This window comes from Ambystoma mexicanum, chromosome 11, assembly GCF_040938575.1.
Source record: "Ambystoma mexicanum isolate Mex_15411 chromosome 11, UKY_AmexF1_1, whole genome shotgun sequence".
Lineage (NCBI taxonomy): Eukaryota > Metazoa > Chordata > Amphibia > Caudata > Ambystomatidae > Ambystoma > Ambystoma mexicanum.
In genome coordinates this window covers 388,280,466-388,305,993 of record NC_090934.1, presented here as the reverse complement: position 1 = coordinate 388,305,993, position 25,528 = coordinate 388,280,466, and the positions used below count along the sequence as shown (strand labels likewise).

General features: G+C 48.5%; 1 protein-coding gene across 6 annotated transcripts in view; it reads right to left on the bottom strand.

Moving 5' to 3' along the window:
- Positions 1 to 25,528, bottom strand: part of CELF1 (CUGBP Elav-like family member 1) — a 1,228,135-nt gene that overhangs the window by 356,285 nt on the left and 846,322 nt on the right. For all 6 annotated transcript variants that reach the window (XM_069623101.1, XM_069623100.1, XM_069623103.1 and 3 more), the window contains exon 13: positions 9,636 to 9,779. In XM_069623101.1, coding sequence (XP_069479202.1) covers positions 9,636 to 9,779 — 144 coding nt within the window. The remainder of the gene's footprint in view (positions 1 to 9,635; positions 9,780 to 25,528) is intronic.

Here is a 25,528-nt window from a genome sequence, read left to right as displayed (position 1 = left end):
TTGCCCCTACAGCGTGGGCAAAACTTAAAAGGTGTCCTCTCCATAGCTGAGGCAATAATAACTGGTGATAACAACCCCAAGGGAAAGATAGGGGAGAAAGAAAGACATTCTCAAAGAGAAGATAAAAGTTCGAACCCCCACTCTCCCTACTGTATGTTGGCCGGCGAGGCCAGGCCACGTGTTCGGCAGCGACGAAGGATCTCCTCCGTCTCTTCCCCTCCGTCGAAAACCTGCTCGGCGGAGAAACAGCTTCACAGCTAACGTCGAGGGGAGGGATCTTTAACAATATAATAAGTATAATTAAGGACCGAGGTCCGTAGTAAGTATTAGCAATGTCTCTCTAGGAGCTCCGCGTAAGGCGATCAGAAGCTAGGCGGAAAAAAACAATCTGAGGGACCTCGACGCGTGAGGGATTATGGGTACAACGCACGTCACTATAGGGATAGTGTTACAGACACGCCTTGTCGACGTCCCCTTTTCGACTACGAAAAACAAAATGCAATACTCAGCAGTGACCACTGGATGTCGGACCTATGCACAGCATGTGATTCTAAGCAGATTAACAAACATCAGAATTTCCTATTCAAAGGATTGCTCCTCGAAAATAGAGGACATAGACCTGAAGAAATCTTGTCTAGGCTGTGGTTGGTATGCGTCTCTGGGTGAAACAACTGGTTCTGATCTCTGCTTCGACAAAGGTGTCGATTTTGGTGCGGTGGAATTCGAGATGGCCTCGACAATGGCGTCGAAGGAGTCAATGTAATAGACGTTGGCTTCCAAAGCGTCGAAGGAGGCTTTGAAACAGTTGAGGAAGGCACTGACGCCATCTTCGAGGGTGGCATTGAGGAGGCCTTCGATAGATGTGATGTGATCTTCGATGTCTGCTTCGACGACGGGTGTATTCCCGACGCGATTTTGTCAGCCTTCACCTCCGATTTATGCACGGGTAGGTTTGATTTTTTTTTTTATATGGTGTCAGGGAATTTTCCTCCAACGACACCCTCTGCGACTTGCTGCCGGATCTCTCGTGTCTGGTCTTTGACCTCCCTCTGTCACTTTTGGAGTGACCTGGGGTATGGGCTTCATGCAGCTTTTTCAGAGGGGGGGGGGGGAATCTGGGCCGCGCTCTTGAAAAATTTTAACGTTGAGGCTCTGAAGGCCTCCCATTTTTGGGGGGAATTGTGTTTAGAAGGGTAAGAGATGAGCCTTGTGTCAGCCGACGAGGAAGAGGAAGAAGGAGATCGATGTCTTTTCCTTGATTTTTCCACACAACTCAAAGCTATCGGAAAAACGAAACTGAGGCTAACTGGCGCTGCTTGAGCCCTTTATACTGCAGATGACATTGATGCTCCACGGAGGCCCTCGAAGGACAGACACTGCGGGCTCGAGCACAGCGCCCTCTGGTGAAAAATAATTTCAGAAGCAGCAAGCTGGAAGATACAAATATCTAAGATGGGGAATACATGGGAGGAACATCCAATCGAAAGAATGTTACAGTTGGTAACTTGTTCTTCTGTACGCGTTCCCCAGTTGCCACTCCTGCTGCAAGTCAATCAATCAACGCAAACAGTGCCGATGCAGGATGATACTCGTTGCGGCGGCATGGCTGAAGCAGATTTGGAAGATACGAATATCTAAGATGAGGAATAAGTGGGAGGACACAATCCATTCGAAACAGGCCTTCCCATGGGAAGGAGAACGTGTCCCACATGCTACAAGGCTGGTGGAACCTGCTGGCAAATTTCAGGCAGTTGGAGTTGACCGCCACAAACCGATCGATCTGGGGCCTGCCCCACTTGAAGATGCTGTACACCTTGTCCTGCCAAAGTTCCCACTCGTGGCAGGAGCGGTACTCTCTGCTGGTGTTCTTGACTCCTGCCAGATCAAAGGTGATGAGGAACATATCTTGTTCGATGCACCAGTAGTGCCACAAGTTCTGCGCCTCTCTGGGGAGAGTGCCCCCCTGCTTCCTGATGTAGAACATTGTGGTGGTGTTGTCTGTGAAGATCCTCACCACCTTGCCTTTCGGGGACAGAAGAAATGACCCGAGGATCCAGAAAACTGCCCGCTTCTCCAGTATATTGATGTGGAGATCCTTCTGGCGTGCAGATGTCCGGTGGGGGCTCCCCAGCCCTCTATGGAAGAGTCTGTGGTGACCATCTCATTTGGGTGCACTACAACAACCCTGACCTCCTGGCAATAGGAACCCAACCTTTGGTATAAGTCTGTACTATACAGCTTGGTAGTGTGGTCAAGTAGCCAGGCTTATCTGAAGAGGGGTCAATGTAAGCTGTACGGGAGTTACACAGACATTCACAGTGACAAGTATCCAAATAAACTCTTACACACACGGTTTCTTGATTAAACAATTTATTTAACAGTCAGTTTGAATAAACCTTCGCCAGAAGAGAGCAATATAAAGAAACACAAATGCACTTCAAAAACTACACACTTAGTTTTTTTAAGGTCGCAAAAACCCATTTGGAATGACTCACAGACGCTACCTACACACTCCAGTGACTTCAATAGCTAAGGTGTTGTGGACATTAATATATCACTGTTGCATTTAGAATGTATGAGAGAAGTGCCAAAGAAAAGAGGTTTCAGAATAAGACAAATAATCACACAATTCTTAACCAGGTAAGTTCTTTAAAAAAATAAATTGCAAAGTCAGTTAACCCTTTCCTGAAGGAAGGCAAAACACATCAGCAGAGGAGAGAAGAACAAGTTACTCTTACCTGGTAATGTTCTTTCGATGGGAGGGTCCGACGACGTATTCCATATCTTTGACGGTAATCACCACAGCTGTGCTGCTTCGGAAAATTTTCGGCGTCTGCGTCCTGCGTCAAGGACGTCGATGCGCCGTCCTAGAGGACCTCCTCCGACGGCCGACGTCACCCGATGTGATAAGTAGGACGCACGACGCCCGTAGCCTCAGTTGTAGTTTTTTCCCCCAGAACGTGAGACACCAGTCTGCTGCCAGTCAGACACACAAGGCCTTGCGGAAACGTAAACTGCAATCGCATAAGAAATTCTGCAGCGGGGAAGGTAAGGAGGGAGCGATATGGAATACATCGTCAGACCCTCCCATCGAAAGAACGTTACAAGGTAAGAGAGTAACTTGTACTTCGAGGGGATTGGGTCCTCCGACGTATTCCATATCTTTGACAGACTCCCAAAGCAGTACCAAAGCAAGGAGGTGGGGAAAGAATTTAGAATACAAATTTAGCATGCCCAATCAAATTGCGGAATAAAAGGACTGCCTTGTCAAAGGCCAGATCCTGTCCTCTGATGGAATCGAGGGAGTAGTGACGTGCAAAAGTATGTACAGAAGCCCAGGTGGCTGCATCACAGATGCTACGAATAGGAACACCCCTCTGCAGGGCAGTAGATGCAGCCGTACCCCTGGTAGAATGGGCCCGGAAGCCAGTCGGTGGGTCCTTTCCCGCCAAGCGGTAACACTCAGAGATAGCCAAAATAATCCAACGAGACAAAGTCTGTTTCGTCACAGCTTGTCCCAAACGGATTCCAGCGTAACCGATGAAGTTGATCAGGGGCGTGGCTTGGACGGCCATGTAAAGGGACGTGCTCTCGTGGAGCTCCGCTGATCCTACAATGATCCTGGAGGAGAAGTGCGTGCACAGGAACCGGCCGGCACTGGAAAATAATGCCCATGCGTGTGAAGATGATGGCTACACTCGCTGAAACTTTGATGCGAGTGGAGGGTGAGGACACCGAGTTATACAAGATAGCGGCAGAGACAAAGAGGACAACAGGGGTCACGAGATGTAAGTCCTGTAAAGCCCCTGCATCGAACTCCAAGACCAGCGATTAGAAGCAGACTGCGGCACTTGACCGGAATGCGCTGTTGCTTCACTGAGGCGGCGCACATCTGTGGGCACACGTACCCGGAGCTGGTACAACCTACGGACTGTACATTGCCGAGACTCATCGAGCACATTGGTAACCGACGCTAGGCCCGCGGCGTAATCGGATCGAACGCCGGCGGAATCCAGGAGGATTCATTGTGGCAGCGCACCAATTGGGTGGCCGCAGATCCTGGGGCCGACGCAAACGAGCGGGCGGTGGTGGCTGCAGTTTTCCACAGCGCAGTGGATCAACTCTGTATACACGGGAAGATGGGAGGAATCCCATAGAGTCAGACGAAACATCGGCGCGGGCCAGTGGTTGAGGCCGATGCGAGACAATTGCTGATCCCCTGCACTTAGAGCGGCCCCTCTGGGCCTGGGCATTGTGGGCCGGATGGCCTTGTGATCGCGGAAGAGGGGGAACAAAGGGAGAGCGGCGAATAGGTGAGCGCACTCGAGCACTGGCCACGGAAGGAACACGACAGACCGGGCCACGACACCAAGAGGGTACGGCCACATGGGAGGAGACGGCCCACTGAGCGCGAGAGAAGAGACAAGTACATACAAGTACATGCTTGGTCTGCTGAGTGGTCCGTGACCACGCGGACCTTTGTGCGGAGGGAGGCACGGCAGGCCCTCGCCCAGCTAACATAGCAGGATGTCCTTTAAAGTGGTTGGACCCAGGATCCGACAGTCCACGATGGAGACCTACGCCAGGTCTCCCCCAGAAGAGGAGGGGGGCAAGAGCAAGGAGACCCCCACGGCAGCGGTGGAAACACCGGGCATGATCCAGGAGGTGCTGGCAGCAATCGCAGACTTAAAGGTGGCCTGGGAGAGTAAGTTGGGCCAGGCAATGAAAGAGCTGCAGAAGGGCCTGGACCTCAAGATCGGAGCAGTCCAGGAGGAGGTGAACCTGCTGAGACAGGACGTGCGAACGATTGCGGAGCGCACTGGGGCCTTGGAGAAGGAGATGGCCCCGAACACGGAGGCGTGCGCCGCACATGGAAAGGAGCGCTACGCCCTCGTGCAACGGGTGGGCAATCTGGAGGACAAAGCTGAGCAAGCAGAAGGGCGAGCCAGACGCAACATCCGTATAGTGGGCCTGCCGGAAGGTATGGAAGGATCAAACCCCACAGAATACGTGGAATCCATGCTATTACAGGAGATAACAGGCGGGGTGCTGACCCAGGGGTTCGCGGTTGAAAGGGCGCACAGGGCCTTGACAAGAGGACTGCCCCCTGGAGCCCCCCCGAGACCGCTGATCGCAAAGATCCTGAACTATCGGGAGAAGATCCTCGAATTTTTCCGGAGGGGAGGAACAATTGAAAAGGGTTCTGCAAAAACACGGCCTACCCGGACTATATGCTGCTTGTACAGCGTAGTAGGATGAACTTCGGATCGGTGAAAAGGAGGCTGAAGGACGCAGGCCATCGCTACATGTTGCTCTATCCAGCCAAGTTGAAAGTGTTTTATAAGAACAGATCCCTTTTTTTCGAGACGCCAACTGAGTCAATGGACTGGCTGGACATGCAGGGCCGACCTCAGGAACCGGATGTCCAGATGGGAGCTGCTGGAGATAAGTAGCGGACGGCTGTGGCACCTGGGGTGACATGGCCAAGACATTGGGGCTTGATTATAGAGTTGTATTAAGCTTGTGGGGAGTGTGTTGTAGTATCAACTGGCTGGACCCGCTGGACGCACCAATCCTAAAATAGACTGGGAGCTCCTGGGAGGCATCCCTTGTACCCAATAGTAATATACTTAGTTAGGTCACTGTTAGATTGGTGACGCCCCACAGGGTCCTAGTCCTCGGCGACAGGACAGGACCAGACGCGGGTGGGCCTGAAATCCAGGGATGGAGCTGGGCATTTGTTGGGGTAGGGCAGGGTGGGGGAGGGGCTGGTTTGTGTGCAGTGGATGGGAGTTGGGGAACAGGGAGGGGGGAAACTGTTGAGTGGGCTAAGGGGGAGAGCCGGAAAACAAACCATCAAGGGAAGCATTGAAGGGAGAGGTGGGTTGGGAACAAACCTAGTAGATGGCATCGGGTAACCTCAGAATTGTGACCTGGAATGTACGGGGCCTTAATAGCTATCTGAAACGTAACAAAGTGATGCTGTATCTAAAAAGGATGCACATTGATGTGGCCCTGCTGCAGGAGACTCATCTCACAAGGGAGAGGTTGTCAGGCGAAAATGGAGGGGACATGTTGTGGGGGCTACTTATTCTGCGTACGCTAGAGGGGTTATCACTTGGGTGGCGCCGCACGTGCCGCTCCAGGTGCTTAGCTCAACGGTAGACCCAGAGGGCAGAATGGTGGTGGTGACAGGACTCCTGGAGAACAGGGAAGAGCATATCATAAATCTGTACGCACCCAACCATGATACAGCGGCTTATTTTAAATCCCTTTACAGCAAAATTAGCCCCCTAGTTGGGGGTGCGGTGGTGTGGGGAGGGGACTTTAATTGCACCCTGAATCCCAAAATGGATAGGTCAGTCGACAAAGCGGGCGCCGGCGGCCAAAGCACTGGGGACATTGTTAAAAGATCTAGACCTAGAAGACGTGTGGAGAAGGTTGCATCCAATGGATAGGCAATACTCGCACTATGCAGCACCACATGACCTGCACACGAGGCTAGATTATGTGTTCGTAGCGGCTGAGATAGCGGGAGAAATGGTGGGAGCGGAATACAAGGCCCGGGTACTATCTGACCACTCGCCGCCGTTGGTGGTAGAGTGGCGACACCAACCCCCCCCCCCAGAGCGCGGATACCGACATGGAGACTTAGGACCGAGGCATTACAAGATGAGGGGTTCCGGGAGGATTTGAGGGAAGCCATCAAGGAATATTTTGATATAAACATGGGCAGTGTGCGCTCGGTTGGAACAGTATGGGAGGCGTTCAAGGTGGTGGTGCATGGAGTAGCCATTTCAAAATCTAAAGGGCTCCAGGGGGGCATTGAAAGGGAACTTCAGGAAATGGAAAGGGAGCTGGAGGGCCTCACGCGACATGAGGATACCGCCCGGAAGAATAGCGATAAGATAAAAGACCTACAGTTAACCTGCAGTGGACTCTGGGATAGGCTATGTAGACTAAATTACAAGAAATACACAGCGAGGCTACACGCAGGGGGTGATAAACCGGGCAGATTGCTGGCCTGGCTGTATAAGAGTGAGACCCCCCCCCACCCCCCGCACAGTGATCAGTGAGATAAGTGATGAGGAAGGTCGCATCTGTAATACCCAGGAGGGGGTGAAATCTGGAAGACTTCCCTGTGGCACTGCACTGAAGGTGCTTTGTGACAATTATAAAAGATGATGCCTATGGAGTTGGTTAGACTCCATAACCAAAAAGAAACAGTGCATAAAATCACATTAAAATATGAGAGAGTGGGGGGAAAAAAAAGTCTCTCACTCTCTCCAGGTAAAAAATAAAGTCCTCAAAATCCAGCAAAGTTGCTGGGGGTTGCCAAGGTGGAGGGAATGAAAACATTTTTGAGAAATCTCCCTAACACAGCCCCTTTGGTCTTCGAGAGAGTGGCCGCTACCATCTTGATCGTCGATGACTACTTGTTCTGTGTCGCCTCGGCCTTCTTCTGCCCTAGGCTTCTCCCGCAGCTTAGCAGAGTAAGCCATTTATCTTTTTGAGGCGCTCAATCGAGAGCTTGAGATGGAAGCAGATGGTGAGGTTGATCGCTGTCGGCCCATCGCGGGACTTGCGTGTGCAGCAACCCCAACCGAAGCGGACTTGCGCTGCTTGGCCTTGTCTAGGGCCCCCACGAATGGAGTGCCCGCAAAGGACTTAGAATACCGTTCTTCGGACCGGCAAGTCCTGGTGAGGCGTGACCCTGCCTGGGGCATGGGGCAGAGGCCTTGGCGCTTAGCCACGTCGCCAGTCTACTGTGTCGATCCTTCATTTTTCTTTTGGAGAAGTTGAGGCAGATCTCGCAATCTTCTTTGTTGTCTGGGTGAAGGCAGTAGAGGCATTGAAGACGTTTGCCCTCCACAAACACGTTCCGCAGTCCGCATCTGGTGCAGATCTTGAAAAGGAAACTTCCTTCCTTCTCCTTCATGGCTGGAGATGCAGAGTAGGCCCGATGGCCTTCTGGAAACTTCGATGAAAGTCATCCATCCTTGCCTTGAGGGGCACTGAAATTCACCAAACGGATCCCCACTTGTCAGCAGATGGAGAGCAAAGCACACAGGCTCCGTCTTGACTAAAACAGAACTTTTACTCGGAAAAGCGTGAAAACCGTATAATAGCTCACAGAGCAAAACTCTAGGACTCCCAACACTTGAATGTGTGGTAACAAACTGAATATGGCTGCCAGAGGAGGGACTTAGAGAGAGGGCAGTCTGACCCAGAGTACAATGATTGGTTTAGAGGAGAAATACAGTTTGAAAGTGAAACTTTCAATTTACCGAGGACTCCCAGTCTGACGACTGGGAATATTCATGAGCATATGAATCCATGGCAGACCCCATGTTGGAGAAGGTGAAAAAATATTGCTATCAATTTTATCTATTCCTTTTCACAACTACAAATAAAAACAGATAGAGAATGTACATTTTGTTGGGATCTAATCAAAGGAAAGAACAGAAGAGATTATGCTTTCAATTAAACACTGTAAAGATCTCGTACATTATTAAACTTTTGGGATTCCTGTATGAGGACTCTTTTGGAGATGGCAGTAAAAAGGAGTTATGAAACAGTAATGTTACAGAGTCTGACAAATGAAAATGTATAGCGGGATGTCACCATCTGCATGTTTTCCCATTATCTTACTTGCCACCTCAGGACCGTATGTTATGTCACATGCATGTGTGTGTGTGTGTGGGGGGGGGGGGGATTTTTGAACGCTGCTTGGATGACCGTAGTTCGGGATAAAAGAGGTGACAAAATGATTTCTAAAATGCGTTTGTACATTTTTAGCCAGCGCAAAAGGTGGGGAGTGGCTAGTTCCCCAGCAGCAACCCACAGTTATCAGGTGAGAGAATGGGTGCAGTGACAGATTGCCAGGGGAGTGGGAGAGTCAGATGGGTCAAATTATGTGAATAGTTGGTATGAATTTTGCATGGGTCTCAGCTGTATTCTATTGGAGGTGGTGATGGGTATTTTGGTTGTTTGTAATCTAGTATTTATTGAGAGGTATGCAGGTGAGTGGGCGGTGCCAGTGCAGGATAGGTTCCGTTCCGTTGTGGTGGCAAGTTTGATGTTCTGGTGAAGAGAGATTGACACCTGGTTGGAAAGGAATTTGCAGAGCTCATCATAAAGGCTTGACTGAGATGCGTTCAATAGGGGTGAACCTGAAGGCAACCTGGGGGAGAGAGGGCAGATATGCTGATGGCTTTGGTGGGAAAGGGGGGTCTTGGCTAGAAGGGGGTAGGATAAGTCCTCACATTGGTACTCAATTGGGTAGGTTGAGACATGTAAGGGTGAGGTCTGACTGGGGTGGTGGGGGCGTTTCTGGTGCACCAGTTAGTGCACCTGGTCTTTGAGCTGATCGACATAGCGGGTGCAGCTGTAGCGCTATTCACAACGGAAAAGCCTCCAACCTTCATCCTTTTGGGTTGAAAAATGGAAACCCAACCCAGGAGCACCGTGGGAAGAAAATGCAATGTGGTGGAACAAAACAGCCAGATTGAAAAACACAACCCAGAAGCACTGCAGGAAGAAAATGAAATGGAAAACATGCTAATTATATTATAAAACAGATTGTAGCTATTTGAAGTAATAATACACCCACTGCCTCCCGAAGGATTACATACCAAAACACTTGCTGAGGTTTGTCTGCTTGTCGATGAAAACTTTGGCAGAGACAACATTGCCAAAGGGCATAAACATCTGTAGAATGTCCTGGTCCCCAAACTCCTGGGGCAGATGGTAGATGAATAGGTTGGCTCCTTCGGGACCTTCAAAAAGGAGTCCATTAAAGATCGGTCTCAGACATTAATTTCATTAGAACATTCCACCACCACCCTCCTCACATAAAGTGTTTCTTTATTAGATGCTATCTAATAAAGAAACAGTCTACTAACATTCCCCCATGCATCAGAACATACACATATATGCCATACCACCATTCCATTCAAATGAATGTAGAGAGACTTCGATCAATTCCCCTCCATAAACCACCACAGAGGCAAAAATGAACAGGTCCCATTTGGAGCACCCAAAACCTTGACATTACCAAATAAGCCCTACAATTCCTTCAGGGTGGGGGAAAGGTCCCTATGACAAAAGGAAGCTTCCTAGAGTGAGAATCCTCATCACTCTGCTGCAACAAACTCTGGTGGCTTCCTTACCCTCATTCCCAACTGGTTGGTTAAATCTGCACTGCAGGCTGGATGGAAAAAAAAAGGTTCTACACAAGAATGTTGTTCAAGAAATTTAGCAGGGGGCGTGCATCCATACTGTTAGGAACATTCTCTTTTAGCAATTTTCTCTCCATATTCTATGGACCTCCAACCCTTTTTGCTTTTCACCATGTCCTGACTTTTTACAGTGAAGTGAAGCCTTAAGTGCCACTCATGTTCTACGGGCGGATGAAAGTCTCTGCTGAGCAAGTCTGCCAGGGTGCCAGAAGCAACTGAGGCCCCACTTCCATGTGTATTAGGCTAGTTTGGACAGCCCTGGAGAGTGCACCCCAAACCCTGTATATAAAACATTGCTGTGGTGCTGTCTGTTAAGACTACCTTTGTAGCGGTTGTTGAAACGCTTCTAGGGCTTGGAAAACAGCCAGTAGATCGAACAGATTGATGTGCTTGTTTGCCGATTGTAACCATGTGCCGTTTGGTGGAGAGGGTGCGCTCCCCCATACAGGGATGCGTCTCTGGTGGGAGTGGCCCTTTACTGCGGGGGTGCTTAATCATTTGCCTTTCAAAATGTTTTGCCTTGCCCACTGTGAGGGAGACTTCTCAGAAATGTGCTAATTCCGCTCTACCTTAAGAGACCCCCAGCACCTTTGCTGGATTAAGAGGACTCATTGTTTTACCTGGAGAGAGTGAGACCCTTTTTCCCCACTCATGTATTGTTGCTATGACTTGAGAACTGTTTCTTTTGGTTGTGGAATCTGAAACTCCATAGGCATCATATTTTACATTGTACCACACAGCACCTTCCAGTGCAGTGGCACAGGGAAGTCTTTCAGATTCCCCAAAGGTTTAAATACCTTTTCTTGGATAAACTACTGTTTCCAAGAGCAGTAAAGTGAAATTGACTACTTACATTGTAACATTATAGACCCAGCATACACTATCTTCTTAGAATAGGGTGCTGGAGGGGTTACTTAGTATTCCCTTTGTCTAGTTTCTGATGTAACATTTTTATGTGACCCTTTCCTCGATGAATGGCTGGTGGCAGTGGTTTACTTTCAACTACTGTGGTATGATTTTTACTGAGGGCTGCGTTCGCAACTGCAGTAAAGCACCCAAGGTTTTTTCGCCATTTCTTTGTGGAAAGGTCCTTGAGAGTTAATCTGTGCGCCAGACCAGGTTTGGTCTCTGTTCTTTTTGTCTTTGGCAGGATTCACAAGGGAAGCCCGCCTCTGGCTCCAGTATGTCTGGCATGGGCAGGAAGTGAGGGAGAAGCCTGAAACTCCCTATGCTTAATCCCCTTGGTTACAGGAATGCACCCAAAGGTGATTGGCCGGCAGGCTATCCAGCAAGGACAGCCACCCTGCTGTGTGATTGACAGCTAGGCTGGAATGAATGGGAGAAACCTCCATAAAAGGTGAGGCTTTTTGGCTTGGAAGGCAGAGTCGACCACTGGAAGGAAAGAACCAAAGACGAGCTTGAAGAGGATGGCTGCTGCAACTCCTGGACCGTTGGTTTGCCCGGTGAAGCCCTGCTGCAGGTCCGAATTGCCAAGTTCATCTCGACAGAGAAGCCCTGCAAGGACGACTTCGCCCTTTGAGTTGGTGGGACCAATCAACTCGTTTGCCACCTGGATACCATTCTCGGAGCTGGTTGTATTTTCTTCAGAGTGCTGCAAAAAACCGAATAACCAGGAAGAGGTACACCAGTTTGTGTGCTGGTCTACAGCTACCGCAATTGAATATTTGCCAAGTGCCAGCTTTGACCAGTCCCAGTGCAGGAGTCCCTACGGCTGAGGCTCAGGAAAGGCGAGATCTGCAAGAACTGCCACGAACAGAAGTCTTCAGCTGCATCTTTTTCTTCATTGTAAGGTACTGTGAAAACCAGACCGAGAGAACTTACCTCTCACTGCGAACATGCTTGGAACTTTGGCAACTTGCAAGCCTAGTCAGCTTGTGACCCCCACCTATGATTCTTTTACGAACTACTTCTGAGAACTTTGGCAACGACTTTTCGTTTAACTACCAGAACTGCTTTATCCTATACAAGACTTTAGCCCATTGATTCTGGACTAACCTATTGTATTGAATCGGCTCCTCTGATGAACTCAAACTATTTGCACTGTCTAAAGAGAAACCATCGTCTTTTTGTTAACCTATGCCTTTTTGCTCCTACTTCATAGTACTGCGAATGCCATTTTGCTCCTGCGTCAAAGTAGTGTAAATGCCTCAGAAACTTCCAGTGTAAAGTACTGAAGTATATTTCTGTGTGATATAGGATTGCCTCCTTCTAGTGAGTGTGTTATAACTGGCTGTTGAATAAATAAGCGTTTAACGAAGAAACCTCGAGTGTAAGTTTATTTGAATACTTGCGATTGTTGACCTCTAACATCCTTACAGCTCACATTCCCTCTTGAGATAAGCCTGGCTGCTCAGCTCCGCTACCAAAAACTGTGTAGTACAGACTTATACCAAAGGTTGGTTTTGCTTACACCTGTAGTCATAGTTGTGTGTAGTGGTCCCAAACGGTACTGCATACAAACTCTGCCTGACACCCCCGGCTGAGGCCCAGGAACAGGATCTACAGAGCTGCACAGTAACAGAAGCCAGCTGGAACCATTTCTTCTAACCAGAGGTACTGTAAAGTCTAAGAGAACTTACATTCTGTTGTGTAGCCTTACTTGCTCGCAGTTGAGACTTGCCGGTTAAATGCAGAGTTGCTAAAGCTTTGCCCATCTCAAGCCTCCCAGCTTGTGGCCCTTCAAGTGTTGTATTTTCTACAAACATTGTGCAAGACTTTTTACTTACCTGCAAAGATCTCCAGCTCCCCTTGACATTGTGCAATTGACATTGGCTGTCCTGGCTCCCTGAAAGACTCCCCTTTACCTCTGACTTTGTGCTTTGGAGGATGTTTAACAGTACTTGCCAGTTTATGAATTATTTGTTAACCTTTGTTTTATTCCTCTACTCTATCTTTTACATCCAACTAAGTATTGCTCTAAATGTACCAGTGATAAATCAATGTCCACAGTGTCCTAGCTATTTAAGTCACCTGAGGGTGTAGGACGTGTCTGTGCCATGCCCAAGGGGTGTCATCTCATTTAGCGAAACTAAGAGGTTGTTTTGAAGTATATTTAAGTGTTACATGTTTTGCTCCCTTTCTGAAGAAGGCTTATATAACTGACTGCGAAATAAATTATGAATTGTTTTTACCAGAAACCTCAAGTATAAGTGTTTATTTGGATATCACTTAAGGATAAAAAATAAAAGATCCAGCAAGATTCCTTTAGGGAGAATTCTCATGTCTGTGCTAACTCCCTTCTACCTTAGAGACCCCCCAGCTCTTCTGCTGGACTTTAGGACTTATAAATTTCATCCTGGAGTGACAGACCTTTTTTCACACTGATGTATTTTTGATCTGATTTGGACTCCGTTTATTTTTGTTTTGGAGTCAAACTCCATAGGCATCACCTTTTGTATTGTGACACATCACCTTCAGTTTAGATCCATTCTCTTGGGTAAACTACTGTTCCCAAGAGTAGTAAAGTGAAAATGACTTTACTTACCAGTTTTTCCTATGTAGGTCCAGTACAACCCATCTTTTGTATAAGTACTGGGGGGTTACTTAGTAGCCCCTTTTCCTACTTACACATGTAAAAATGTTTGTTACCCTCACTATTTTCAATGTATGGAGGTAGTGGTTTAATATTGCTACTATTGTATGTTTTTGCCGCAGGCTGAATCCTCAGCTGCAGTATTGCACCCCTTGGTGCCCATTTTGTCAAAATGGCCCCAGTCTTATTTTGCCATTTCTTGCTACTGAGGTCTTTCTTGGGTTTTACTCGGCGCGCCAAACAAGGTTTAACCCTTTTGTTTGTTTTGCCTTTGGCGGGCTTTACTGCTGAAGCCCGCCTTTGGCTCTAGTGTGCCTGGCAGGGCAGGAAGCAAGGGAGTTGGCTGAAACTCCCCATCCCGAGTCTCCTCGGCTACCTGAATGCACCCAAAGGTGATTGGCTGGCTGTCCTGGGAGGACAGCCTCCCTGCAGTGCGAGTGACAGCTAGGCTGTGCCTGAATGGGAGAAACCTGCATAAAAGGTGAGGTCTCTTGAACAGAAGGTAGTCAACCACTGGACGAATAATGCTTAGAAAGAAATGAAGAGAAGCTTGCTGCACCCTCCTGGACCGTTGGTTTGCCCGGTGAATCCCTGCTTCAGTGGAGAAGCTCTGAATTTCGCATTGACTAGAGAAGCCCGGAACGGACCACTTCTTTCCTTGGGTTGGTGGGATCAACTGACACCAAGATGAACTTTGCTGGAACCCCTCTCTCTGCTGGCTGTACTTCCTTGCTGCTGCTGGAACCGAGTGCCAGGAACACCAGAAACAAGTGCATCGTCTTTAAGCCGGATCCAAGCTCCAGGAAGATCCTAAGGACCCTTTCGAAGCAGGACAACCCAAGCCTGAGCCACCTCAAGAGAGTGCTGGACCCCAGAAGCAAGGGGAGCTCATAAGATGTACAAGAACCGCGGTGGTGCTTTTGACCGGAAGCTGAAACTGCAAAGTGCCGCTGATTTGGAAAGAGCCCATTGCCGCCGCCGCCAACCTTCAAACTGCAGTGAGAGATTCCTCCATCCACGACTTAGGCTCAAGAACTGCAACCTGAACAAAAGCCAGCTGGATCCTCTTCTTCCAACCTAAGGTACTGTCTTGACTAAAGGGCCTTTTCTACAGAGTTGCCTTGACCAGCCTTACAGCTTGTGGCCCCAACAGTGATGTTTTTTCTACAAACTCTCTAAATAACATTGTTCAAGACTTTTGTGCTAGCTGAAGAAGTGCCTCTGCTCCCTGACTTTGCGTAGGGGGGTTGGGTGGAGAGAAGGAGAGAGACAGAAAGAGCGAGAAAGAAAGAAAACGAAAGAGAAATTATTATTTTACTAGAAAACCATAAGTGTTATTTGAATACGAATCTCTATAGCTAACATTAACCTTCTTGCGATAAGTCTGGCTGCTCAGTCACTCTACTTACTTGTAGAGTACAGACCTATACCAACAGGTGGATTACCTATTGCCAAGACAACAAGGCTGGTGTACTCTCCCACAGGGTTACTACATACAATCATGCCTAACAGTTGGCTCCTTTTACCTACCTTAAGCTGTGGTGATTTCTGTATAGCTTTTGGGTATTTTCTGTGATTGGGAGTCCACTCCTCCAGTTCACCCAGGCCCACTGTGGAATCCTCCTATGTTGTCTTCTCTGAAGTCCCTGGACCCACAACTAATTTTAAAGTGAAATACTTACTGGTTTGAACAGTTTTCCTCTGGAACTCCGACTTTGCTTGCAACTGAACCATATCCTACAGCTGGCTCCTAGACCACTAGGGTCCCTCTACTGCCTCTGAGTGAACTCATGTTATCGAAAAAGGGAAGAACTGGATAAGAAAAGGGTTCAGCCTTGAAAAGAATAGCAAGCGTTTAAAAGTTAATTACTTGTATAAGAATTTGTTTGGTAACTTAACTCTTGATAGAACAGTTACAAACGTTCTTACTTACTTGAATGTGTGTTGAACTATATTCTGAGAAGTGTATGCAAGGTTAATGTACTCACTTGTGAATTGGTTGTGCCTCTTCCCCCAAAAGTAATGCAGTTGGTTTCACTTTACTATTCCTGTTGGGATAAATGTAGGAGTGTCGCCAATTGGATTTTGCTTCCCCCGACTTGCTGTTAGCCAGTCCAGAGTAAGTCTGCATAAGGTTATACTTACCTTTAAGTTGCTGATAGACGCTTTAAAAAGTATGGAGCAAGTTACTCACCAGCAACCGTTTTCTCCAGCATGGGTCTGGCATGGATTCACATGCTCATGAATATTCTGTGTAGTCAGGGTGGGAAACTTCGGTAAAGAAAAAAATCAATCCGTTTCACTTCTGAACAGTCTCTCTCATAACCACCAATCACTGGTCTCTGGGTCATACTGCCCAATAGCCAATAAATGCCCTCTACCTAAGCCTCTCCTCTAGCAGCCATCTTCAGATTTGGAAGCAAGTATAGTGGAAGTAGGACCAAGAGAAGAGCCACAGAGGGGTAAGGTGGGAGGGTTCGCATGTGAATCCATGCCAGACCCATGCTGGAGAACAACAGTTACAGGTAAGTAACTTGTTCCTTCTCCAGCATGGGGCCTGGCATGGATTCACATGCTCATGAATCAAGAATACACAGCAGTGCACACATGCACAACCACGGGAGGTGGAAAGGCTCAACATTAAGCATCTCTTAGCACCTCACCAGGCTCACCTTCAAGCGAACAGGTTGTGCAGCACTGCTTGGCTTACTCTGGACTCCTCCCTGGAATCCCTGTCGACGCAATAGAACTTTGTGAAGGTGTGCATCGACCTCCACGTAGCAGCCATGCAGATGTCCAGCAGGGGCACACTAGACAGGAACGCTGTACTTGCAGCGATCGCTCTGGTCGAGTGGGCTCTCGGATGGCCAGGCAACCGTCGGTTTGCCAACTGGTGACAATGGGTGATGCAGCTGGAGAGCTACCTGGAAATGGAAGCCTTGGAGAGGGCCTTCCCATGGTTCACAGTGCCAAACTTCACAAAAAGATGCAACGTCTTTGGAAAACTCTTTGTGCGGTCCATGTAGAACTTCAGCGCTCTAGCCACATCCAGCAAGTGTAAAGTCCCCTCAGCCGGATACGAAGGCGCCGGGAAGAACATATGTAACACCAAGGGCTCATTTAGAAGAAAGTCCGACGGCATGAAGGGGGTGTGTGTTCGTAGCACCAATATCGTCTCGTGGAATGTCAAGTAAGGTGGTTTACAAGAGGGCCTGGATCTCTCCCACTCGTGCAGAAGTGATGGCCACAAGAAGAACAAGTTACTTACCAACTGGTAACGTTATTTCGACTGGATGTTCCTCCAATGCATTCCACATCTTTGACATGTAAGGTGCACGTCGGCAACTTTTTCGGTAGAGGGCGTCCTGCGTCGATGGCGTCAGGTCCATATCCCTCGAGGGTCTCCGTTGATGACGACGTCACAGGATGTTATAAATAGGATGCACGGTGCCCACAGCCTCAGTTTAAGTTTTTTCCCCCAGAACGTGCGATACCAGTCCGATGCCTGCTGAACTGCATTTAGCCTTGCGTAAACGCAAGCCATAGGAAATTCTCCTGAGGGGTGGACTGGGAGGGCGATGTGGAATGTGTTGGAGGAACATCCAGTCGAAAGTAACTTGTTCTTCGAATGGATTGTGTCCTCCAACGCATTCCACATCTTTGACAGACTCCCAATGCACTACCAGTAAATGGAGGAGGGAAAAGAATTTAGAATACCCAATTAGATAGCGGAATAAAGAACCACCTTCCCAAAGGCCATATCCTGACCATGGATTGTATCCAGGGAATAATGTTTTACAAATGTTTGGATTGAAGCCCAAGTACCAGTATCACAAATATTCCTAATAGGAACACCCCGCTGGAGGGCGGTGGAAGTAGCCACGGCACTAGTGGAATGAGCTCTCAACCCTTCAGGAAGGTCTTCACCCGCCAACCGGTAACACTCCGTAATGGTAAGGATAATCCAACTGGACAAGGTCTGTTTGGTAACAGCCTGGCCCAAGTGGTGTCTAGCATATCCTACAAAGAGTTGATTGTCCACTCTAACCCTGGACATCCTAGAAATGTAAAATCCAAGTTCTCCTAGGATCTAACCAATGGAGGCGCTCCTCTTCCTTACCAGGATGAGGATATCGGGTCCCAGCAGATGAATAGCCCACCCAGTCCCTCAAACTAGTATAACCAACAATTTAGTTTACAATTATTGGATTGACCAGAATGGGGGAAAGGGGGAAATTGGAGAAAATAATAAAGGGTCAGGATCACACAGGAGCCCTCATTGCTAACACCATGGAACTCTGGATACCTGCAAAGCTATAACAACAAATAACTGAGTTAATTTCACTAACCTTTTCTTAAAGAAATATATATATATATAACTTCCCGAAACCCCTTAATTACCTGACAGTGTTTATTTACAGAGAGACTTTAAGAAAATTATCTTCATTAATACTTTACTCGATGGGATGACCTTTACTTCAACCTCTTTTGTATTAAATGGATTTCCTTGTATTGAGTTTACTTGCAGATGCTTAGTTCAAATCTGTACACATTGAACACTTTTTGTTTGCTTGTGATATACAAATATTACATCCAGTTGATAATATTGTTTACTGTAGATTCCCTCTGTCTGAAAGTTCATGCCTTATTTTGAACTACCCCAGTAAACGATGACTAATTTAGGAACAGATTACTAAAAGTTCCGTAGTTTTCACTGCTGCGGTTGCGCACTTAATGCGTTCGTAATTCACGGTTATTTAAATAAATGCAGAATGAGCGCAGCTTGCAGGAGCTGAATTATGCACACGGATGGCGATATTCTTTTTCTGTAGACTGAAAACAGCTTGCTTACGCTTATGATGCGTGTGCTCACTCGATCGGTACAATTTCTCGGCACATCTTCACTTTCAAACGAATTTCCATTAACGGAAAAAACAATTATGTGACGACTGCCTTCACTTCCTGGACACGTCGCGTTACGCTTTAAGGTGAATTCTTCTAACATCCAACTCGCGACGCAGGCACGCAAACACGAACGTTGCTATATTCTATGATGCGCAATAAAAAGACGCGCGGAAGCTACAATTATCCAGCATTACAATGCTTCAGAATTACACGCGCGAACCGGCACAACGTTGTAAACACTTTTACTGTTGACGTGCGCTTTTAAAATATCCAAAACAATTAAACAAACAATCCAATGTTAACCTTGAATCTGTAACTTTTATATGCAACTTCTTTTTGGATTCAAAAACAGTTATTATCTTTTTCTATTCTGTATATACTGTCCTTTTAAAACTTAACAGTCTTTTTCATTTACTTCTCAGGAACACTTATCTGAAATACTGTCTCTGGCAATTCTTAGAAATATCTTCAAGGATTCTTTATGTAGTTTTCTAGAGTTTTCCCCAGGAGCTCTGGTTCTCTGTGACCACTCATGTAGATCTTTAATGAAAGGCAGTTTAGAACCTTTCTTTAGGTTCCAAACTGCATCACAGTAGTCCTTATCCATCCAATCACTGTTGATCAGGAAGTTCACCACCATCTTGAGCTGGGATAGAAGTTGTTGGCTGGATAATGATGATTAGATTAAGGAAATATCTTTTGTGCAGTTTAACCAACCCATTATGGTCTAACCTAATGTCATCTGTTGCCCAGAGGACCTGACAGTACCCAATGCCTTCTGTTACCCAGGGACCTGACAGAGGAGGAGGGTAGAAAGATGGAACCACCTTACTCAAACGATATTGAGAGACTACCTTAGGTAGAAAAGAAGGACATACTCGCAGTACAACCCTGTCCTTGTGAAACACAGTAAAGGGTGTCTTAGCAAGTGCCTGCAATTCACTCACTTTGTGAGCGGAAGTAACCGCAACCAAGAACAGTCTTGAAGGAAAGTAATCTCAATGGACTAGAGTGCAAGGTTCAAACGGAGCACCCATGAGAAATCTGAAAACCAAATTCAAATCCCAAACAAGCACCTGGAAAGGGGACGGTGGGAATACATTAGTCAGTCCTTTAAGAAACAGAAATCAAAGGAATCTTAAAGTAAGAGCATTCTTCAGATGAGCGCTTACAGATAGACAGCGCCGCCAGGTAACCTTTAATATTACTCACTTGAAGGCCCCTGTGGGCCAAGGAAAGCAAGAAAGAAAACCATAGGAATGGAGCACTGAAAAGGATCAACATTGTGATCCCTGCACCAGTCGCAGAACTTCCGCCAACAGCAACTGTACAGGGATTTTGTTGCAGGCCGCTTGGCCGAAAGCAACACCTCCGTCACGTCACCCTGGAGGACCCAATCCTTATACCTCAACCTTTCAGATACCAAGCGTGAAGGTTGAGAGTCTTGACCTCATGCTGGAGACCCTGACTCCCCCCCCCCCTCACACACGCACGAGACCGAGAGAGCAGATCCTCTTGGCGGTGTAGATGGCGTGGAGGGCAGATGGACATTTCCAGAAGGTCCGGGTACCACGCTCTCCTGGCCCAATCTGGAGCAAGGAGGATAATGTGGGAACTGAACCTCTGTAACCTCCGCAAACACTTGAGGAATGATGGGGACTGGAGGAAACGTTATCAGGTAATAATATCCCCATATATATGGTCGCCGTACATAATATCGCCAGGAAAAGGGCTTGGCGATATTCTATGGGTGACCATATATATGGGGATAGGGGCAGCCAAAAAATTCCATGCAATAATGTCCCCACAAAAAACTGCAATTTTTCGGCAATATTTTTGCATGGCAATATTTTTGTGGGGACATTATTACATGGAACCGAGGAAACTCGTACAGCAGTGGGAACGACCAATCCACCACGAACGTGTCTCCCAAGGCTCCTCTTGGAGGAAATTCCCTTGAGCAGAACCTCTCGCACTTCCAGTTGACACTGGTAGCGGAGAGATCCACTTGCGGGGTTCCCCAAAGGGCGAAGGTCTCCTGAAGGACTTCCTGAGCCAACTCCCACTTGTGAAATACTGCTCTGCCTGCTCAGAGCGTCCGCCGCCGCATTTTCGTCGACGGCCAGATGAACAGCTGAGATCAAAATTTCCTGCTGGATGGCCCAGAACCAGAGCTACATTGCGCCTATGCACAACGGGAGTGACCCTGCCCCCCTCCCCCCCCCCGACATTTTTTAGTTGAGATAATGCATGGCCACTGTGTTGTCCGTCATGACCACGACACACTTTCCCCGTACCGAGGGCAGAAAAATTTTCAGGGCTAGCCTGATGGCTCTCAGCTCTAACAGATTGATGTGGAGTCTGGACTCCAGCTGGCGGGCAATTTGTTGGCATGAGCGCCCCATCCTGTAAGGGAAGCGTCCGTCACTACAGTCACCTCCGGCCACGGTTGCCAAAACGGTTCCCCCCTCATCAGGTTCCCTTCGTTTACCCACCACAGAAGATCCTGGGAGTTAGAGCATGGGATAGGAACAGGATCCGTCATCTTGCCGGAGAACTGCGACCAATACATCTTGAGGACCCATTGCAGGGATCTCATCCCCAGCCTGGCCTCTGGCACCAGAAAAATGCAGGAAGCCATGAGGCTGAGCAACCTTAAGAACTCGAAAGCTTGGAGACTCTGGGGATGTTGAAACTTGTCCACCATCTGCACAGTGTGATGAGCCTTTACCTTGGGAGGCGAACACTTCCAAGGACGTGTCCAACACAGCCCCAGTGTACTGGAGCTGTTGGGAAGGTGTCAGGTGTGACTTCTCCCTGAATTTAAAGAAGCCCAGCCTGTGGAGGGTGCGGCATGTGACACCGAGATGATCCAAGGCTAGCTCGGGAGAGCAAGCCCGGATCAGCCAGTCGTCCAGGTAGGGGTAGATGTGAATCCCTCCTCGCCTGAGGTATGCTGCCACCACCACCATGAGCTTGGTGAAGAACCTCGGGCAGAGGTCAATCGGGACGGCAGGACACGAAACTGAAAGTGCGAGTTGCCAGCCGCAAACCTCAGGTACTTCCTGTGCGCGGGATGCATCGGCACATGGAAGTATGCATCCTTAAGGTCCGGAGAGACCAACCAATCCTGAAGTTGAAGGGCCTGGAGGACTTGAGAAAGCGTGGCCATCTTGAATTTGTCCTTCCTGAGAAGTTTGTTCAACCCCCTCTTTCCTTGGGATAAAAAAATGAGGAGAATACCAACCCTTGTTCCGCTCCGCTACAGGCACCAGTTCTATGGCACCTTTAGCCAGCAGGGACAAGATTTCTTGCACACAGAGCGGATCCGGAATCTTCAAAGAGTGTTTCCCCGGTGGATTGTCGTGAGGCCACGGAAGTAGACGGGGGCTATGGTATCCAGAAACCACGCATCTGAAGTAATGGCACTCCATTCTTCGAGATGCTGAGACAGTCTGCCCCCCAACTGGAAAACAATGGGACATGCATGGCCTCATGACTATTTGGAAACGGCTGCGGCAGTGCCTGAAGGCAAAGAGGCAGCTGCCTGAGCGGCTTTGTCACCACGATTTCCCCGACCACCACGGGTACTTTTTCGCTGGCCTTTTTGACTGGCGGCCCCTCTCATTCTACCAAACGAGGAGTAGAAACGAAAGGAACCACCCCTCCATTGTTGTCCCCTAGGACGAAATGGCAGAGGTTGACGCACCGCGGCGCTTAAAGACTTTGCCGCAGCTTTTGAGGTCTGCAACCTCAAGGCCCTCGTCATCCTTGCTGCCAAATAAATATGCGCCATCAAAGGGCATGTTCAGAAGACAGGCATGCACATCCGGAGCAAACCCAGACTTCCGCAACCACGCAAATCTGCGTACAACGGTGCTCACAGCCATGGACCGGCTCACACTGTCGGCCGTGTCCAATCCCGACTGAAGGGCCTCACACATGGCATTCTTGCCATCCTGCACAATAGCAAGGAAACCATCCCCCCCCCCCCCTCAGGAATATGCTCAGCCGCAAAAGCAACACAAGACCAGTGTGTGTGTAAACCTTGCCAAGGCACACGTGGCGTTGGCCGATTTCAAGGCCATGCTCCCAGCAGAAAACACTTCTGTGCCCAACTGTCGAAGCGCTTATCCCTATCCGGAGGGATGGTAGGGTAGGCCGCCAGCCTTGAGGTGGCCGTAGCCGCCTGAACCACCAAACTCTCAGGAGTTGGGTGAGTAGACAAATAGCTGGGGTCCCTAACGAAAGGGCGGTATTTCTTAGTAAGATGATTTTTATTCACAGCCGGAAGAGATTCCAGGGACTGCCAAGCAGCTGCCACCCTTTTCTGCAAGGTAAGATGAAATGGCAAAACAGGGTCAGAGGACGGACCTTAATCCAAGATGTTCATCAGATCTTGCACAAAGTGTTCTGGAGGACTAGACCAGCCCAGATACTCCAAGACTCGAAGAAGACTCTGCATGAGCCCCAGGCTCAGGTCTCCCAAACTCCACTTTTCGTGGAAGTGTCCAGTCCACTATCATGGAGGGACGGTCTACTCCTCCAACTGACTGTCTCCAGAAAAAATTGGAGCATCAACAAAGTCACCAGGTTTCTCAACCTCAGACCTTTCCTCCTCTTCAAAAATATCATCCAGAAGAGGTTGAAACCCAGGTCGGGGGACAGAAGAGGGCCTGGAGGCCAAAACCGGCCTCACCGACTTAGATGTGGATCCTCCAAGGAAGGCTACAATGTCTAGGTACTCCAACGGCAAATTGAGAAAAAATTCCCGAAGGTGAAGGATTCGACGTCGAGAGCGTCGACAACCTTGACGTCGAGATCGCCGAAGGCTTCGGCATCGACACAGGAGCCGACCGTGCCATGGGCTGATATGACAGCAAGGCGTCGGTGTCTGAATCGGACGGACAGGCCTGCAAGTTCAGCGACCCTGGGTCGTGGTGCAGAATCACGCCTCCACCTCTGGCAAGAAGATCTGTGGCTGCCGGGAGTTTGACTGGAGGAGACACCGACGAGTCCAGAAGGTCCGGGTACCATATCTGTCTCGGTTACGCCAGTGCAACAAGGATCATCCTGCACCGGGACTGTCTGAGTTGATTGACTAGTCGAAGAAGCAATAGAGGGAACGCATACAGGAAGAGGTCATCCCAAGGGAATGATAATGCGTCCCCCATGCTCCCCGGTTGGGGAAATCTGCTGGCGAACCTCCGGCACTTTGTGTTAGTCGCCGTCGCAAAAAAGATCGATGTGGGGATTGCCTGATCGACGGAACAGAAGATCCAATTGGTCCTGCCGAAGCTGCCACTCATGGCAAGAGGGCAGCTCGCTGATGAGGGAGTCGGCGATTGTGTTTTTCACTACTGCCAGATGAAATGGGAGGAACATCCCCTGGGCAACGAACCAGTGCCGTCGGTCGTGCGCCTCTGGAGAGCGCTGGGGATCTGGTGCCCCCCCTGCTTCTGGATGTAGAACATTGTGTTGGTGTTGTCCATGAAGACACGTATCAACTTGACCTTGAGGGACGGAAGGAAAGCCTTGAGGTCCCAAAACACAGCCCACAGCTCCAGTACGTTGATATGCAACGACTTATCTGGTAGTCACAGGCCTCTTGCGTGGAGGCTTCTGGTGTGCGTGCCCCAACCTTCCAGGGAGGCGTCCGTCGTGACCGTTTCCTGATGAGGTGGTGTCTGGAAGGCCGCGACTGCCGACAAATGCGGACTCCCCAACACTATTGCCAAACGGAAACTCTCGTCGAGAGGGATCTTGTCCTCGAAGCTTCCCGATATCTGAATCCAACGGGCATCGATGAACTATTGCAGTGGGCGCCGTTAAGCAACGTTTGAATGCAGTACCCCCTGGGAACACTACAGGCATAGGCAAGCCAACCTTTTCGTATAAGCTTGTACTACACAGTTTTGGTAGCGTGTTGAGCAGCCAGGCTTGTCTCAAGAGGAGAAATGTGAACAGTAGTGGAGTTACACAAAGATTCACAGTTACAGGTATTCAAATAAAATCTTACACACAAGGTTTCTTGCATAAACAATTTATCATTCAGTTATAAAGCCTTCAGAAGGGAGCAATAGAATACCAACACACAAATATACTTCACTACTGTACACCGAGTTTCTGGATCAGACAAGGCCCTTTTGGGATGGCCCACAGAAACAACCTACACCCATAGGTGACTTCAGTAACAAGGGTGCTAGGGACATTAATACCTTACTGTTGGCATACAGAATGCTCTTTAAAAGTTAAGTAAAAGGCAAAGGTTATTAAAAACACAAGAAATACAAATCGTCATAAGCTGGGCAAATACTTTCAGATAGCTCTTAGAAGAGTCATTCAATTCAATAGGCTAAGCCAAAGTCAATAGGCCAAAGTCTTTGTATAGGATGCAGCACTTCAGTTAAGTAAATGGAAAAGTCTTTGCAGAAGTTCTTAGGAGTTTTTGAGAACAAGAAGAATCAAATGTAGGACCACAAGCGGATTAGACTTGAGAGTTGTGGAAGTTACAAGCGCTTCCACAGTAAGAGGCAAGTTCTCTTAGGCTAGTTTTACAGTACCTTAGTAAAGAAGAAAAAGATGCAGCTGAAGACTTCTGTTCCTGTACAGCTCTGCAGACATCACTGTTCCTGGGCCTCAGTCGTGGGGACAAGAGTGAAGTCTTCGGGGGACTGGCACAGTCAAGGCTGGCAACCGGCAATCTTTACTTTCAGTGGCTGTTTCGCGTTTCAGCTCCTTGCGGTACAGAAAATAGCAATAAGGGCAGTTCCTGGCTGTCAAGGTGGACTTTCCTCACATCTCAGGTCCCACACTCAACTGAGGGAGG